The 15,840-nt window shown below is 37.6% G+C and overlaps 1 protein-coding gene across 2 annotated transcripts in view; it reads left to right on the forward strand.

Annotated features, from left to right (window-relative positions):
* The window catches only part of ANAPC1 (anaphase promoting complex subunit 1), a 106,115-nt gene that overhangs the window by 64,081 nt on the left and 26,194 nt on the right, over positions 1–15,840 (forward strand). For both annotated transcript variants that reach the window (XM_070429691.1, XM_070429692.1), the window contains 7 exons: positions 3,169–3,440; positions 5,902–6,136; positions 7,545–7,636; positions 8,743–8,877; positions 9,251–9,333; positions 11,837–11,915; positions 12,896–12,970. In XM_070429691.1, the coding sequence (XP_070285792.1) occupies positions 3,169–3,440; positions 5,902–6,136; positions 7,545–7,636; positions 8,743–8,877; positions 9,251–9,333; positions 11,837–11,915; positions 12,896–12,970 (971 nt within the window). The remainder of the gene's footprint in view (positions 1–3,168; positions 3,441–5,901; positions 6,137–7,544; positions 7,637–8,742; positions 8,878–9,250; positions 9,334–11,836; positions 11,916–12,895; positions 12,971–15,840) is intronic.

Below are 15,840 nucleotides of genomic sequence, written 5' to 3' on the forward strand. Positions count from 1 at the left end.
GAGAGCCTCACCTCGTTGCAGCTGCGCTCACTAGCCATGAGCCTGGCGCCTGGCACCAGAAGGTCAGCTGAGCTGCTCTCCCACTGTGGGAGCACGCTGACCACCAGGGGGCAGCTTCTGCATTGAGCATCTGCCCCCTGGTGGTCAGTACGCATCATAATGATGGGTCGGTTGGTTGCTCATTCGCTTAGGCTTTTATATATATAGATGATCCTTTTACAAAATAGAAAATATACTTACTTACAGTAGTTTCACTTGCTAAAGACCCACTAGTGTTAACGTTTTGCTATATATGTTTCTGAATTTTATTTTTCCACTTTATAATTTTATATTTGCTTAATTATCAGAAAATATTAAATCTGTTTTAGAAATTACAGTATCTTAAAATTTACTATGTAATGAGCATCCTTCCATATCTAGTATATCTATGGATACAATTGCATATATGTATGTATGTAGATATTGTATACACATCTTTTAATATAGATATGTACATATATATGTATATATATGTGTGTATATATATATATATATATATATATATATATACATTATTGATTTCAGAGAGGAATGGATAGGGAGAGAGTTAAAAACATCAATGATGAGAGAGAATCATTGATAGGCTGCCTCCTGCACACCCCCTACTGGGTATTGAGCCCACAACCTGGGCCTCTGTCCTGACTGGGAATCGAACCGTGCGTGATCTCTCGGTTCATAGGTTGATGCTCAACCACTGAGCCACGCTGGCCAGGCTGTATACACATGTTTAATCGACAACTTCATTTTTATTTTTCTAGAGTATTTCATTTAGTGGGATATAATTTATATAAATAGCCTGGTATTGGAAATCATTATTTTTTGCTATTATAAGTGTATATTGGGGTGTACTCATCTTACTTATTTAGAAATTGCTTAGAACTCCTAAGACAAGATTTTAAGGCTCTGATGCAGCAGATTGGCACATGATTGGATGCATGAGCTTTTACTTCTGCCAGATATGAGAGTGTTCTTTTCCTAATGTTATTCGTTATAATGGATTTTATAGTGCCCATTCACCTGATACTAGTTTGAATGTGTTCTATAGGTGACAATCACGTATAGTCAAAATTATCCTTGAAAATCTTTTAAAGTGTAGTGCATGTGTTTTTATGAGACTTGTATAAAATGTATATTTCAAGTTAAGTAATTTTAAAAATACAGGGTCCCCTCAGATTTGTAAGGAACTGTGTTTTCAGTGGTTGCGGAAAATGAGACCAGCTGAGTAAAGAGCCCATCATCCAACTCATTGATAGGTAAAGCAAGCTGAGTGACGTTCACTATTTTAACTGTTCTCTCTCTTAGAGATAAGCAACTATGTCAAAATCTGAACAACTGTTGAGTCTTGATGGAGGGCATGGTATATAGGTGTTCATTTTATTAGTCTTTCAACTGTTTGGAGCTTTTCATAGAAAAAGCTTGGATTAGAAAAGAATTTCATGCAAAATTGGCAAATGTTATAGTGTATTAAATCTGGGTGGCAATACTTGAGTGAGTGTTTAAGTATATGAATCGTTGTCTTCTTTTGAAAAAAAATACACTTAGTTAAATTTTCATGATTTAAAATGTGTTTATTACATTAATCCAAAATTTTATTCTTTTAGCCATTCTGGTAGACACCCCTAAGAAAAAAATCTTGATTTAATAATAAGTTAATTTAGGAAAAAATGTATTTTTTAAATAGTCCCTTAACTCTCACACTTATAGGCCGGTTGTACTTATGTATATTGTTCTGGTTATTGAATAATATATTGAATTCTTATGGCTTTACCCTTTGCCTTTTATATTGTGTGCAAATGTTATGTGTTATGTATATGATGCATTGCTATTTTGGTAAGTTTACTTGTTTTTCATGATTAATCTCTATGCCTTTTTTTTAAAGAAAAAGTATAACTCATGAACTTGTTACCAATGTAGTGCTGTCATACAACAACATTTGAATTAGTTCGTAGGTACAAAAAGCAAATGGTACAATCATGTATTTTACTTTGTGCTTGTGTATCTGTGTGAGTATACTGTATGTATATACACTGAGTGGCCAGATTATTATGACCACCCCGTCAGTACTTCATTGACACTTCCAGAAATACTGAGTATTGAAAACTTCTTGAACAAATACTCTCAAGGTTTTATTATTATTATTATTTGCATAACTAATTCACTTCATTGTACTGATGGGGTGGTCATAATAATCTGGCCGGTCATAATAATCTGGCCACTCAGTGTATGTATGCATAAACTCTAAGTAAGATATTATGCATCTATTTAAAATTGATTTTACATAACTTTCAGAACTTCTTTAAAATAGCATTTTCAAACACCCAGTGAACTGTATTACTCTATGCAATATGAGGATATTTATTTTATAGTCATGACTTGAGTTAAAAATATAAAAATAATTTAATATTTGCCTATTAATGGGGTAGATCAAAACCAGACTCGGAATTCAAAGAACATCACAACCATTTAATTTTATGTTGCTCTTAAATTAAATTTAGTGCATATTCTTATGGTTCACGGTTAACTCAAGTCTGTAAAATGATGCTTTTTTATAGCGCTATCTATGAATGAATTTGGTGTTGTGAACAATAGCATATAATTAGATATCTATATTGTATGTATAGACAGACATAGATAAGAGGCAGGACAAATTTATAAAGGTCCTAATCTCTTTTTAAAATGTCATTTTCACTTACTGTCCTGAGAAAAATAGGGTGTGGCACATTTAACATCAGTGTCACTAACCACATGTTGGAATTTATTGTTCATATAGTTTAACTGTGACACTACTAGTCTTTGTTTTATTTTTTAATAAGCTTCCTGCTGTTTGAAAGAAAGATTTTTAAGCAGTGGGTATCCTAATCAGATATGTATAAAGTTAAATTTGTATCCGTTATCTTATAGCCCCATGTATTTTAGCAAAAAAGACAATGAATTATTTTAAGCAATTAAGGCTTTTCCACCTTGCATCGAGTTTGACTCACATGTATAAAAGTTTCAGAACTCATAGTAAGCTAATATTAAGGATTTCAAATGTAGAAAAAACAGTCTCTATTCTCAAAAATCTAAATTTAACCACTTTGGTTTTGTATATTTCTATTCTCTCAGTTTTAAATTTGTTTGCCTGAATAGGGCGTGCCCCTCCTCGGAACACAACAGTAGACCTTAACAGTGGGAACATTGATGTGCCTCCCAACATGACAAGCTGGGCCAGTTTTCATAATGGTGTGGCTGCCGGACTGAAGATAGCCCCGGCCTCCCAGATCGACTCTGCGTGGATTGTTTACAATAAGCCCAAGCATGCTGAGTTAGCCAATGAGTATGCTGGCTTCCTCATGGCCCTGGGACTGAATGGGCACCTCACCAAGCTGGCCACTCTCAATATCCACGACTATCTGACGAAGGTGAGAAAGGTGGTGCTCCCAGCTCTTGGGATAGTGCCTCACCTGGGCTGTTGCAGTATCTTCTAATTGTTCTATTTGCTCTTCCTTCTTTATTCTTTTATTTGTAAATCCATTCTTCTTATAGCAGACAGGGTAATCTTTCTAAAGTGTAAACTGGAATATATCACTTCCCTGGTCAAAACTGTCTAATGGTCTTCCATTGCTCTCAAGGTACATTTAAGAGCCTCGTGATCCTACTCACTTCTCCAGCCTTACTTTGTACCACTCTTTCCCCTTGCTACCACCTTCCAACCGTGGGGACTGGCTATTTTTACTCCTTGGCATAAACTCTTCCTCTTGGCATAGAATCTTCCACTTTTATGCTATAAAAAATCATCTATTTTTTAAAATATATTTTTATTGATTTCAAAGAGAGGAAGGGAGAGGGACAGAGAGAAACATCCATGATGAGAGAGAATCATCGATCGGCTGCCTCCTGCACCCCCTCTACTAGTGATCGAGCCTGCAACCGGGGCATGTGCCCTCACCAGGAATCAGACCGTGACCTCCTGGTTCATGGGTCGATGCTCAACCACTAAGCCACATCGGCTGGGCAAAATTCACCTATTTTAAGTATACAATTTAGTAGTTTTTAGTATATTCACAGATTTTAGAACATTTACAACCTTGTAACGGAACCTCATACCCTCTGTTCCTCTCTCCATTCAGTCCCTAACAACCACTGATGTGCTTTCTGTGGATGTGGATTTGCTCATTCTGGACCTTTCATATACATGGAATCATATAATATGTGGCCTTTTATGACTGGCTGCTTTCCCTTAGCAAATGTTTTTAAGGTTCGACCATGTTATTTCTTGTATCAGAACTTAATTTCTTTTTATTGCTGAGTAGAAGCTCTGTTGTATGGATATACTGCATTTTATTTATCCTTTCATCAGTTGATAGATATTTGGGTTACTTTTTGGCTATTATGAATAATTCTGGTATAAGCATGTACATGTGTTTATGTAGACTTATATTTTCATTTCTCATGGGCATATTGCTAGAAGTGGAATTGCTGCATCATATGGTAACTCTTTGTTTAAATTTTTGGGGGTTCACCAAACTGTTTTTCAGAGTGGGTGCACCATTTTTCAGTTGCACCAGCAGTACCTAGGAGTTCCAATTTCTCCACAATATCTCATTGTGGTTTTGGTTTGCATTTCCCTAATGGCTAATGATCTTGAGTATCTTTTCCTGTGTTCATAGGCTATTTATAAGTTTTCTTTGGAGAAATGTCTATTCATATACTTACTATTTTAACTGGGTTATCGTATTGAGTTATAAATCTTTGTATATTCTGGATAGTAGTCCATTAACAGATAAAAGATTTGTACATTTCCCTCCCATTCTTTCAGTTGTTTTTCACTTTCTGGTGGCATCTTTGAAACACAAAAGTTTTAGTTTTGACAAAGTTCAGTTCACTTCTTCTTTCTTTGGTTGCTACACTTTGTGTCGTATCCAAGTCATTGCCTAATCCAAGGTCACGAAGACTTACACCTATGTTTAGGGCACATGTTTTATAGTTTTATTTATTTATTTATGTAAATTAGTTTTATAGTTTTAGCTCCTACATTGAGTTATGTGGTCAATTTACAGTAATATTTGTATGTAATATAAAGAAGGGGTCCAACTTCATTCTTTGGCATGTGGCTCTCCACTTACCACAGCACTGTGTTTTGAAAAGACTTCTTTTCCCATTGGATTGTCTCAGCACCCTTGTTAGTCAATCATCCATGTGAGGGTTCATTACTGGATCACCTCAAAGTCATTTACATGTTGTTCTCTCACCTGACATTCTCCCTTTCTAAAGTTGAGAGCCTCCCTTTCTGCCACTTTCCTGGCTAATTTATATTCATCCTTCAGGTTCTATTATGAATATTACTTTTTTAAAGATTCCTAATAATTCTTCAGCCCCTCCTAATCTAAATTAGGCACCTTAATAATACTCTTTCATATTACTTTGTACTTTTTCAATGTATTACTTTTTCTTTTTAAAAATATATCTGTTGATTTCAGAGAGGAAGAGAGAGGGAGAGAGAGAGAGAGAAACATCAATGATTTGAGTGAATCATTGATTGGCTGCCTCCTGCATGTCCCCTACTGGGGATCTAGTCAGCAGCCCAGGCATGTGCCCTTGACTGGAATTGAACCTGGGACCCTTCAGTCTGCATGCCAACACTCTATCCACTGAGTCAAACCAGTTAGGGCTCAATGCATTACTTCTTAATAGTATAGTTGTATGTTTTTAGTTTAACACTTTTTCCCCATTAGGACACTAGCTTCATGAGGGCAAGGACCATGTCTGTGTAGTTTGCTGTTGTGTTCTTGGTGCCTTTCACTGTGCCTGTCACATAAAAGTACTTATTTAAAAATTGGTATCTGTTTTGGTAGTGGCTTAAGTTTCTCCTCTCTATCTTAGGGTCATGAAATGACAAGCATTGGACTATTACTTGGCGTTTCTGCTGCTAAGCTGGGCACTATGGATATGTCCATTACCCGGCTGCTTAGCATCCACATTCCTGCTCTCTTACCCCCAACATCCACAGAGCTTGACGTTCCTCACAATGTCCAGGTGGCTGCGGTGGTCGGCATCGGCCTTGTATATCAAGGGACAGCTCACAGGCATACTGCAGAAGTCCTGCTGGCTGAAATAGGTATGGCATCAATAGTGCTGTGTCTTCATTAGCATACATTTTGCATTCCACAGGAAACAAAGTAAGAAAGATAGTGAAATTATTAAAATTAAGGAAAAATGGTAGCTGATGTGAGGATAGAATGATCTTACTAATAAAATTGCCCAATTATTTTTTATTTTCAGGTCTTTTAAATAGTTTCTAATTCTTTGCTGTTATGCATAAAGATTATGCTGATTACTTTTGTGTAGTATTTATTATTTTTTAATTGTATTTTTCCCCTGAAGATAAAATCTCAGGAATGTAAACTTTTTTTTGGAGGGAGAGGTCTTTATATATATTACATTTTACTGCCTTAAAGGGTAGAGTTAGTGTTATGTGGTGCTTTTTATAAGTATAAACTTTGCATCAAGCCAAGCATTTAGAATCAATACACAGAAATTCTACCATAGTAGAGCAGCTCAGTATTATTATTATTATGTAGGTTCAAAACAGGTATCTGGAAGCAAAATATTTCATGTGCTTAAAACTTGTGGGAAGTATCCGTCCTGTATTTCAACATGTTTTCACCACATCTAATAAATGGATTTGAAAATAATAAAGCAAAAACAAATGTAAGAGATTAAAAATTAAAACTCTTGTTGATCACTCCTCCCTTTAAAATTTTTTTCCCCCGCCCTAACTGGTTTGGCTCAGTGAATAGAGCGTCGGCCTGCAGATTGAAGGGTTCCAGGTTCGATTCCGGTCAAGGGCATGTACCTTAGTTGGAGACACATCCCCAGTGAGGCGGGGGCGTGCAGGAGGCAGCTGATCAGTGTTTCTCTCTCATCGATGTTTCTAACTCTCTATCCCTCTCCCTTCCTCTCTGTAGAAAAAATCAATAATATATACATTAAAAAAGTTGCATTATAAAAATTTTTTTCCTATTTATTAGTAATTAAAAAAAATCAAACCTAATTTTTTGCAGTGTTTTAAAGTTATTGCTCTCAGAGGGAACGTGGTAGAGGGTGGATGGGTGGGAAGAGATCAACCAAAGAACTTCTATGCATATATGCATAACCCATGGACACAGACATTAGAGTGTAAAAGCCTGGGGTAAGGGTGGGGGGCATTGGCAGGCTAGAAGAGGTTAATGGGGGAAAAAGGAGATATGTAATACTTTCAACTATAAGTATTAAAAATATGTCTAAATCTAAATAAAATAAAGGCATTGTTTTTAAATTAGAAAATTACAAGAATCATTTTGGAGTTTTTTTGTAGTAAACAGAGATGTGGACACCATTTGTGATAATGTCATATCTTTCTGAGTGAGGGTATATTGAATCTATAGCTCTTACACAACTTAGTTACTAGAAAGTTAACTCTTAAAGCTCCTATGAATTAAGATTTTAAAAGGCCACCTTGAACCTCGTTATTTCCTCTTTCACAGGAAGGCCCCCTGGTCCTGAGATGGAATACTGCACCGACAGAGAGTCCTACTCTTTAGCTGCTGGCTTGGCCCTAGGCATGGTCTGCTTGGGGGTAAGCACAGTCTCTGTCTTCCAAGGCTTCAGGGAAGATATCTGCGTGTTGACGTGAATATGAATACTGAATACTGCTCTGCATACTGTGACTTGATTTAAACTGAATCTTTTTCTTCTCTCTGGATGTTTTTCAAAGTGTTAGATTTGGAAATGGAGAGAAATTGTAGCAGAGTGGGGCTTTAATATTTCTTTTCCCTGTCTTAGATGGAAGTATTTATGAATGAACTAAGGAATGAGGTTTCTTGTAAACATTTTAAGACATAAGATGAAGAAGTGTGACAGCCTAATCAGTCAGAAAACAGAATATAGTGAAAAATGTGTATATGATGGGGAACTTTAAGAGTCTGTAGTAGTTACTGGAGAGAAACCATAGCCTTTTCTTGGCTCCCTGGTGTTCATGAGGTCTGGCAGAATGTTGCCAATGTAGCGTTTGCTTTGTGATAGAATGCAATACCATGTTGACCCATTTTTAACCCCATCCATAAGAAATGGTATAGAATTAGCAAAAGCATTTCATTTCATCTGGCTGACTGTGTCAGCTGGAATGTGGGTCCCTTGAAGAACCACCTATACACTGAAACTAGTTTATACAGAACAAGTTAACTGTTAGGTGTTTGAATCTTCACATTTACTTGTGAACTAAAGAGGCAGATGATTCAGTGGAAAAGCTTCATAATGGGATTGACACCTGAATTCTGGTCCTGACCAGGTAGTCCTATCATTTAACTACAGCATTGTCTAGTGGTTATGCAACTCCATAGATTGTGGAGCAAAACTGCCTTGAGTCATATCCAGCCCTGCCACTTGCCAGCTGTGTCACCTTGGACTTCACTCTTTGTGCTTCACTTTCCTCACATATGAAAGAGTAGCTGTTTGATAGAATTGTCATACTAAGTAAGTTCATCTTTGTTAGTGCAATTAACTGTATTTTGAAGCCTTTATGTATTTTGTGACATGAAAATATTAACTTGAACATATACTGTAATTTTAATGTGAATTATTAACTCATAACACCTGTTTTGCAGTTCATTCTTTTCTTTTTCATGTACTATAGGCCTTATTTCCTAAGATTTCCTTTCACATGTCTGTTATTTAATTTTCCAGCACGGCAGTAACTTGATAGGTATGTCTGACCTCAATGTGCCTGAGCAGCTTTATCAGTACATGGTTGGAGGTCATAGGCGCTTTCAAGCAGGAATGCACAGGGAGAAACATAAATCTCCAAGTTATCAAATCAAAGTAAGTTCCAATTAGAGCAATAATTTTTAAAAGTATGTTTTTATTGATTTCAGAGAGGAAGGAAGAGGGAGAGAAATATAGAAACATCAATGATGAGAGAGAATCATTGATTGGCTGCCTCCTGCATGCCCTCCACTGGGGATCAAGCCCATAACCCGGGCATGTGCCCTTGACTGGAATCGAACCTGGGACCCTTCAGTCCACAGGCAGACGCTCTATCCACCGAGCCAAACCGGCTAGGGCTAGAGCAATAACTTGAAAATAGTTTTTATACCAACCTTTACAAATATGTTAACTTTAAGCATAGGCTAGTATTCAGAAGATTTTTATAATAATTCATAACTCTTATGTGAATAATCTTTTCTTTTGATAGGAAGGAGATACCATAAATGTGGATGTAACTTGTCCCGGTGCCACTCTTGCTTTGGCTATGATCTACTTAAAAACAAATAACAGGTAATGCATCTCTGACCCCATCCCTGGCCAGACAGTGACTTCCTTTCTGACCTCAGTAGTAAGACTAAAGTATCTTAATGTGTTCATTTCCCATCTCCTAGATCAGTGATGGCGAACCTATGACACATGAACTCATTTTTTTGGTTGATTTTTCTTTGTTAAATGGCATTTAAATATATAAAATAAATATCAAAAATATAAATGTTTGTTTTACTATGGTTGCAAATATCAAAAAATTTCTATATGTGACACGGCACCAGAGTTAAGTTAGGGTTTTTCAAAATGCTGACACACTGAGCTCAAAAGGTTCGCCATCACTGTCCTAGATTAACCTGATTTTAATTCTCACAAATAGTACAGTGTTAAGGTAAAAAAAACCATTGAATCTTGTAAAGAATTTTTGTGAGTTTATTTGAACCAAACTGTCAACATATGCCAGGAAGCAGAACCTCAACGAATTGAGATAATGCTCTGGAGAATGGAGGGGTTACATCTGTATTTATACATTTGCAATCAAGGAGGGATGTAGGTGGGTTACATGAAATTCATTGGTGATAGATTAAGGAGGAGTGATAAAGCAAAGCAGGGGAAACCCCTGGGATTGGATAAAAGTAAATATACTTAGGTGGGTGCAGGATTAATTAACATGATAATGAAGGAATTTGTAGTATCTGTCCTGGCACTCAGCACATTTGGTTGTGCCCCACGGGCTCCTGAAAAAGGGAAGTTACAAGTTACCCAGACATTTTAAGGGTATGTTATAGTAGATGCAAAAAGACAGATAGGCTCAGTTAAGGTAAAGGTTGACCTTGTCAGTGGAGATACTGGCCTAGGACAGTGACGGCGAACCTTTTGAGCTCGGCGTGTCAGCATTTTGAAAAACCCTAACTTAACTCTGGTGCCGTGTCACATATAGAGATTTTTTGATATTTGCAACCATAGTAAAACAAAGATTTATATTTTTGATATTTATTTTGCATATTTAAATGCCACTTAACAGAAAAATCAACCAAAACAATGAGTTCGAGTGTCACCTCTGACACGTGTGTCATAGGTTCGCCATCACTGGCCTAGGACATAACTGCCCACCATAAGTGCTTTAGTTAAAGTTTAATTTCAGACCATCCCTTGTGGTTACTTTAGGTCTCTGAGTTTGCAAGACCGCCATGCAGGCCTCCCCTGAGCTTGTCAGGTCAGCATGTGGCCCCTTTTGTCCACAACAGATTATATAGATTTTTATCTAGAAATAATAAAATTTGCTATTTTAATGATTTTTGACAGTATAATTAATTGCCAATCTTTATTCAATTCTGTTTTCTGGTTGCTGTCACTGACTATTAAAAAAAAATGCCCAAATTGCTTTTTATTAATTTTGAATGTTGTGAGGACTGGTTAAGCCAGAAATACTTATTATCATTATTCTATTCTTTGTTCCTATTTATAAAAATGGTTTCTGCTTACTTCAAACTTTTCTTGTGACTACACCATCTATCTTCCCAACCCCCACGAATAGTGCTGACACTTGAAAATAGACCTTTGGCATTTATTCTTTTACATTTTGCATAGGAATGTAAGTTGGATAGGAGATATTATACCATGTTTAACTCTTTTAATTTAAAAAATACACTAACAGTGTGTGTGTGTGTGTGTGTGTGTGTTAATCCTTACCTGAGGATATTTTTTCCATTGATTTTGTTTGTTTTAGAGAGAATGGAAGGGAGAGAGGGAGGAGGAGAAAGAGAGAGAGATTCTGTAAAAACTCCAAATCAATATGAGAGAGACATATCTATTGGTTGCCTCCTGCACCCACCCAACCAGGGTTGGGAATTAAACCTGCAACCCAGGTACATGCTGTTAATCGGGAATTGAACCCTTGACCCTATGGTTTGTGGGTAGACGCTCTGACCATTGTACAACACTGGCCAGAGCAAGAATTTTTTTAAAATATATTTTTATTGGTTTCAGAGAGGAAAGAAGAGGGAGAAAGATAGAAACATCAATGATGAGAGAGAATCATTGACCAGTTGCCTCCTGCATGCCCCACACTGGATCGAGCCTGCAACCCCAGAGCAAGTGCCCTTGCCCGGAATCTAACTTGGGACCCTTCAGTCTGCAAACCGACGCTCTATCCACTGAGCAAACTGGCTAGGGCAAGACATTTTTTAATGTTGTAAATTCTTCCTCTTAGAAAAAGTAAATGTATGCAAAATTAACAAAATGGGTCAGAACAGGCATTTGTTCATCTACTACTTGGATGAATGTGTATGTCAATGCTTTCTTGGTACTAGAACAAGACAGAACTATACATATCTGCCCTCGTGGAGCTGTTATTGTATAAGACACATACATAATAAATGTTATTCTAGTGGTTGTGAAGTACTGTGTATGCAAAGAAACTAGGACAGTGGGTGGAGTGGGAAGAAATGCTGTGAAATCTGTCTCGCACTTGTTGATTATCTTGCCTCTTCCTGAGCAATGCACTGTTAACATCTTCCACTAACAGGTCCATTGCCGACTGGCTTCGAGCTCCCGACACTATGTATTTGCTGGACTTTGTGAAACCAGAGTTCCTCTTGCTTCGGGTATGGTCCTTGGCACTTTCTCATTTCTGTTAACATGAGGAGTCTGTATGTGGTGGGCAGGTTTATCTTGCAAATGTACATGTTACTCCAAGGGGACCTTTTACTATTAATTCAATATGCACATGTAATTGCCAATGTTCTTTTGAAGTTTCCCACATTTAGCCATAGGAATGCTGAAAAGGCAGCCACTTTGACATGTAATATTTGGAATTGACATTTCAGCTCACATTATTATTATTATTTTTTAATCACCAGAGGATATTTTTTCCAATGATTTTATTTTTTTGAGAGAGAGAGAGAGAGAGAGAGAGAGAAAGAGAGAGAGAGAGAGAGGGAATAAAAGAGGAAGGGAGAGAGGGAGAGAGGGAGGGAGACACATCTATTGGTTGCCTCTAGCTACTGCTGGTTGACGTGGATTAAACCTGCAACCAAGGTATGTGCCCTTGACCAGAAATCAAGCCCATGACCCTTCGGTCCAAGGGCCGACACTAACCATTGAACAAAACTGGTCAGGGCTCACATATTATTCAAAACTTCCTGTTAAATAGCAAGTGACTGGAGCTTTACTACTGCTTCATTAGTAAGGATGCAATATTACTATTAAGCGTATAAATAATGACAAGTGTATAACATAACTACCTGAATTATTCCTTCTATAATGTTTAAACTTGTCTGTTTTTAGCCTATAAAAGCCTTGAAATTACATCGATAGGGCTATGATTCTTTTCTTTTAAAACATCCTTTTAGCTTCTCCAGATTTTGATGACAGTCAACTCAATTTTAGATTTTTTGGGTTAAAATCTAAATCATCAGTTTATTTTCATGATTGTCTTAGGTTGATACTATATACTAATTTTATTTTTTGAAATTACCATCATTTGGGAACTGATTCTAAATTATTCTCTTTAACATTGTCATTGTTATAAAATCTGTGAACTTTGCTTGCTCTAATTAATTTTTTTCTGTATTACATTTTAAAGACACTTGCTCGATGCCTGATTTTGTGGGATGATATTTTACCAAATTCCAAGTGGGTTGATAGCAATGTTCCTCAGGTAAGTACATATGATAAATATTGTTTACCGTTAATGGCATAAAACTATGATTTCTTATGGACTTTCCAAAACCACATAAAATACTTCTTAGGAAGGCAATACTGATGATTATGGTATCTGTGAAAACATAGCAACTTTCATTTTAAGATTGTGTGCTTATTATAGATTAACCTTCCTTTCTGACTCAAGATCCTAAGAAATTGTAGTTTTTAAAAATTAAATATACCAGAGTACCTTAAAATATTTTTGTCATTTTTATCTGAATTGGTACACATTTATCTAAGATGCTATTATATACTTTGTGACAATTTAAATCTCTTATTGATAAGTTATTTTAATTACTTTATGACATATTTATTCAATAAGCCAAATCATTATAAATAAGCAGGCTCCATAATAACTCCAAATCAAATATTATCAATAAATATTACCCTTTTAACCAACAGTCCATTTCTGGTGGTCAGTTCCATTTTACTTATAAAATAAATCTATTTATCCTTGGGAATGCTTGAGAGTATTTCCCCTAATATTTGAGTAAGAAAAAGTTCAAAATAAAGAAAGGTTTAAAGAACTTCACAGAAACAGCTACATCACCAATTAGATTCTACAATTAATATTTTACTGTGAAAACTCGTTTAACCACATATCTCCATTTTTCTTCTATCCAATCCATCATTTTTAAAATATATTTCAGTTAGTTACAGACAGTACTGAATTTCTCCCTAAATGTTTTAGCATGTGTGTTAATAACTAGAATTTTATATTTCCCTTTTAAGATAAAATTTACGTGCAATGAAATGCAAATATCTTAACTATAGTATTTGATAAGATTTGACTAATGTCTATGCTCATGGAAACAAACCTCCTTCAAAATGACCAGAAGTTCCTTCCTTCCCCTACCCACTCAATCTGTTCACTCCCTCCCTCCCCCAATGCAACCAGTTTTCTGATGTTTTCCCAAAATAAATTAGTTTGCCTGATGTAGAACTTTATATTGATGGATTCACATGTAGTGTAAACCCTTTGTATAATGTTTCCTTCACTCAGCATGATTGTGTGATAGTAATGGTTCATTCTATTTATTGTAAGTAGTATTCCATTGTTATTAACTTAACACAGTTTCTTTTTCCATTCTCTTTTGTTGGACATCTGGGCTGGTTCCAGGTTTAGCCATTATGAATCAAGCTACCATAAATAATCTTATATGAATATTTTTGTGCATTTATGTTTAATTTCTTTTGAATAAACATTTAAGATTGGAATTACAGAGGCATAGAGTAGATAATGTATTTGGTTTTATAAGAACTGGTGGGTCTTTTCCCAGACTTTGTACCATTTTACACTTTGGCCAACAGTGTTTGAAAGTACTGGTGCTATACATCTCATCCATATTTGATGGTGTTAATCTTTTTAATTTTAGTTATGTTGGTAAATATGTAGTTTCCATTTGTATTTCCCTGCTGACTGATGACAAGGAAACCTTCTCATTTGTTCCCTCATATATTCTTTTGTGTGAAGTGTCTGTTCCTATCTCTTTCCCATTTTTTAAAAAAAAAGTTATTTATTTTTTTTTTTACTATTGAGTTGCTAGGATTTTTAATATTTCCTGGAAGTCTATTCTTTCTCAGATATATGCTTTGCAGATATTCCTCCCAGTGTGTGGCTTGTCTGTAATGTTTTTGCTGAGCAGATTTTCAAAGTTTGATAATGACTAGTTTATCAGTTTTTTATTTTATGGTTATTGTGTTTTGTGTCCTGTGAAAAAAACATTTGCCTAACTCCAAATCCTGGAGATTGTCTCTTGTTTTTTTTGTGTTTTCTTTAAAAACTCCAATGTTTTAGCTTTTGTGTATAGTTTGGCATCCATCTCAGAATAATTTTGTTTATGACACAAGGTAGGCATTGAGGTTTTTATAAAACTACTAGAGGCCTGGTGTACAGATTAGTGCACCAGTGGGGTGGCTTAGCCTGGCCTGTGCCCTCTCGCAATCTGGGACCCTTCGGGGGATGTCAGAGGCCTGGTGCACGGATTCGGCCCGATTTCTGTGTCACAGCTACTGGTCAAACGGTCGAATGGTCGCTTAGGCTTTTATATTTATATATATAGACTAGAGGCCCGGTGCACAAAAATTTGTGCACTCGGCCGGGGAGAGGCGGTCCCTCAGCCCCTGCCTGTGCCCTCTTGAAGTCTGGAACCCCTTGGGAGATAATGAATGACCTGCTGGCTTAGGCCTGCTCCCGGGTGGCAGAGGGCAGGCCCAATCCCTAGGTGCAGCCCCTGGTCGGGCTCAGAGCAGGGCCGATTAGGGAGTTGGGGCGCCGCACCCTGTCACGCACAGAGCAGGGCAGATCAGGAGGTTGCAATGCCACCCCTAGTGACGCTCAGGGTAGGGCCAATTGGGGGGTTGGGGCACCGCCCCCTGTCACACTCAAGGCAGGGTCGATAGGGAGGTTTCGGCACCACCCCCTTTCACGCACAGAGCAGGGCTAATCAGAGGGTTGGGGCGCTGCCCCCTGTCACGCACAGAGCAGGGCCCATCAGGGGTGTTGGGGCTCCGTACCCTGTCACGCACAGAGCAGGGCCGATAAGGGGGTTGAGGAGCTCCCCGCTGTCACGCACAGAGCAGGGCCGATGAGGGGGTTGAGGAGCTCCCCCCTGTCACTCACAGAGTAGGGCCGATAGGGGAGTTGGGGCACTGCCCCCTGTCACACACGCAGCCGCAGGGCGATCAGGGGGTTGGGGAGCTCCCCCCTATCAGGCACAGAGCAGGGCTGATCAGGGGGTTGGGGCGCCTTCCCCTGTCACGAACAGAGCAGGGCGGATAGGGAGGTTGGGGCCCCGCCCCCTATCACACACTGAGCCGCAGGGC

The sequence above is a fragment of the Myotis yumanensis genome, unplaced genomic scaffold (assembly GCF_028538775.1).
Source record: "Myotis yumanensis isolate MYYU_CA2020_CCGP unplaced genomic scaffold, mMyoYum1.0.hap1 SCAF_11, whole genome shotgun sequence".
Classification (NCBI taxonomy): domain Eukaryota; kingdom Metazoa; phylum Chordata; class Mammalia; order Chiroptera; family Vespertilionidae; genus Myotis; species Myotis yumanensis.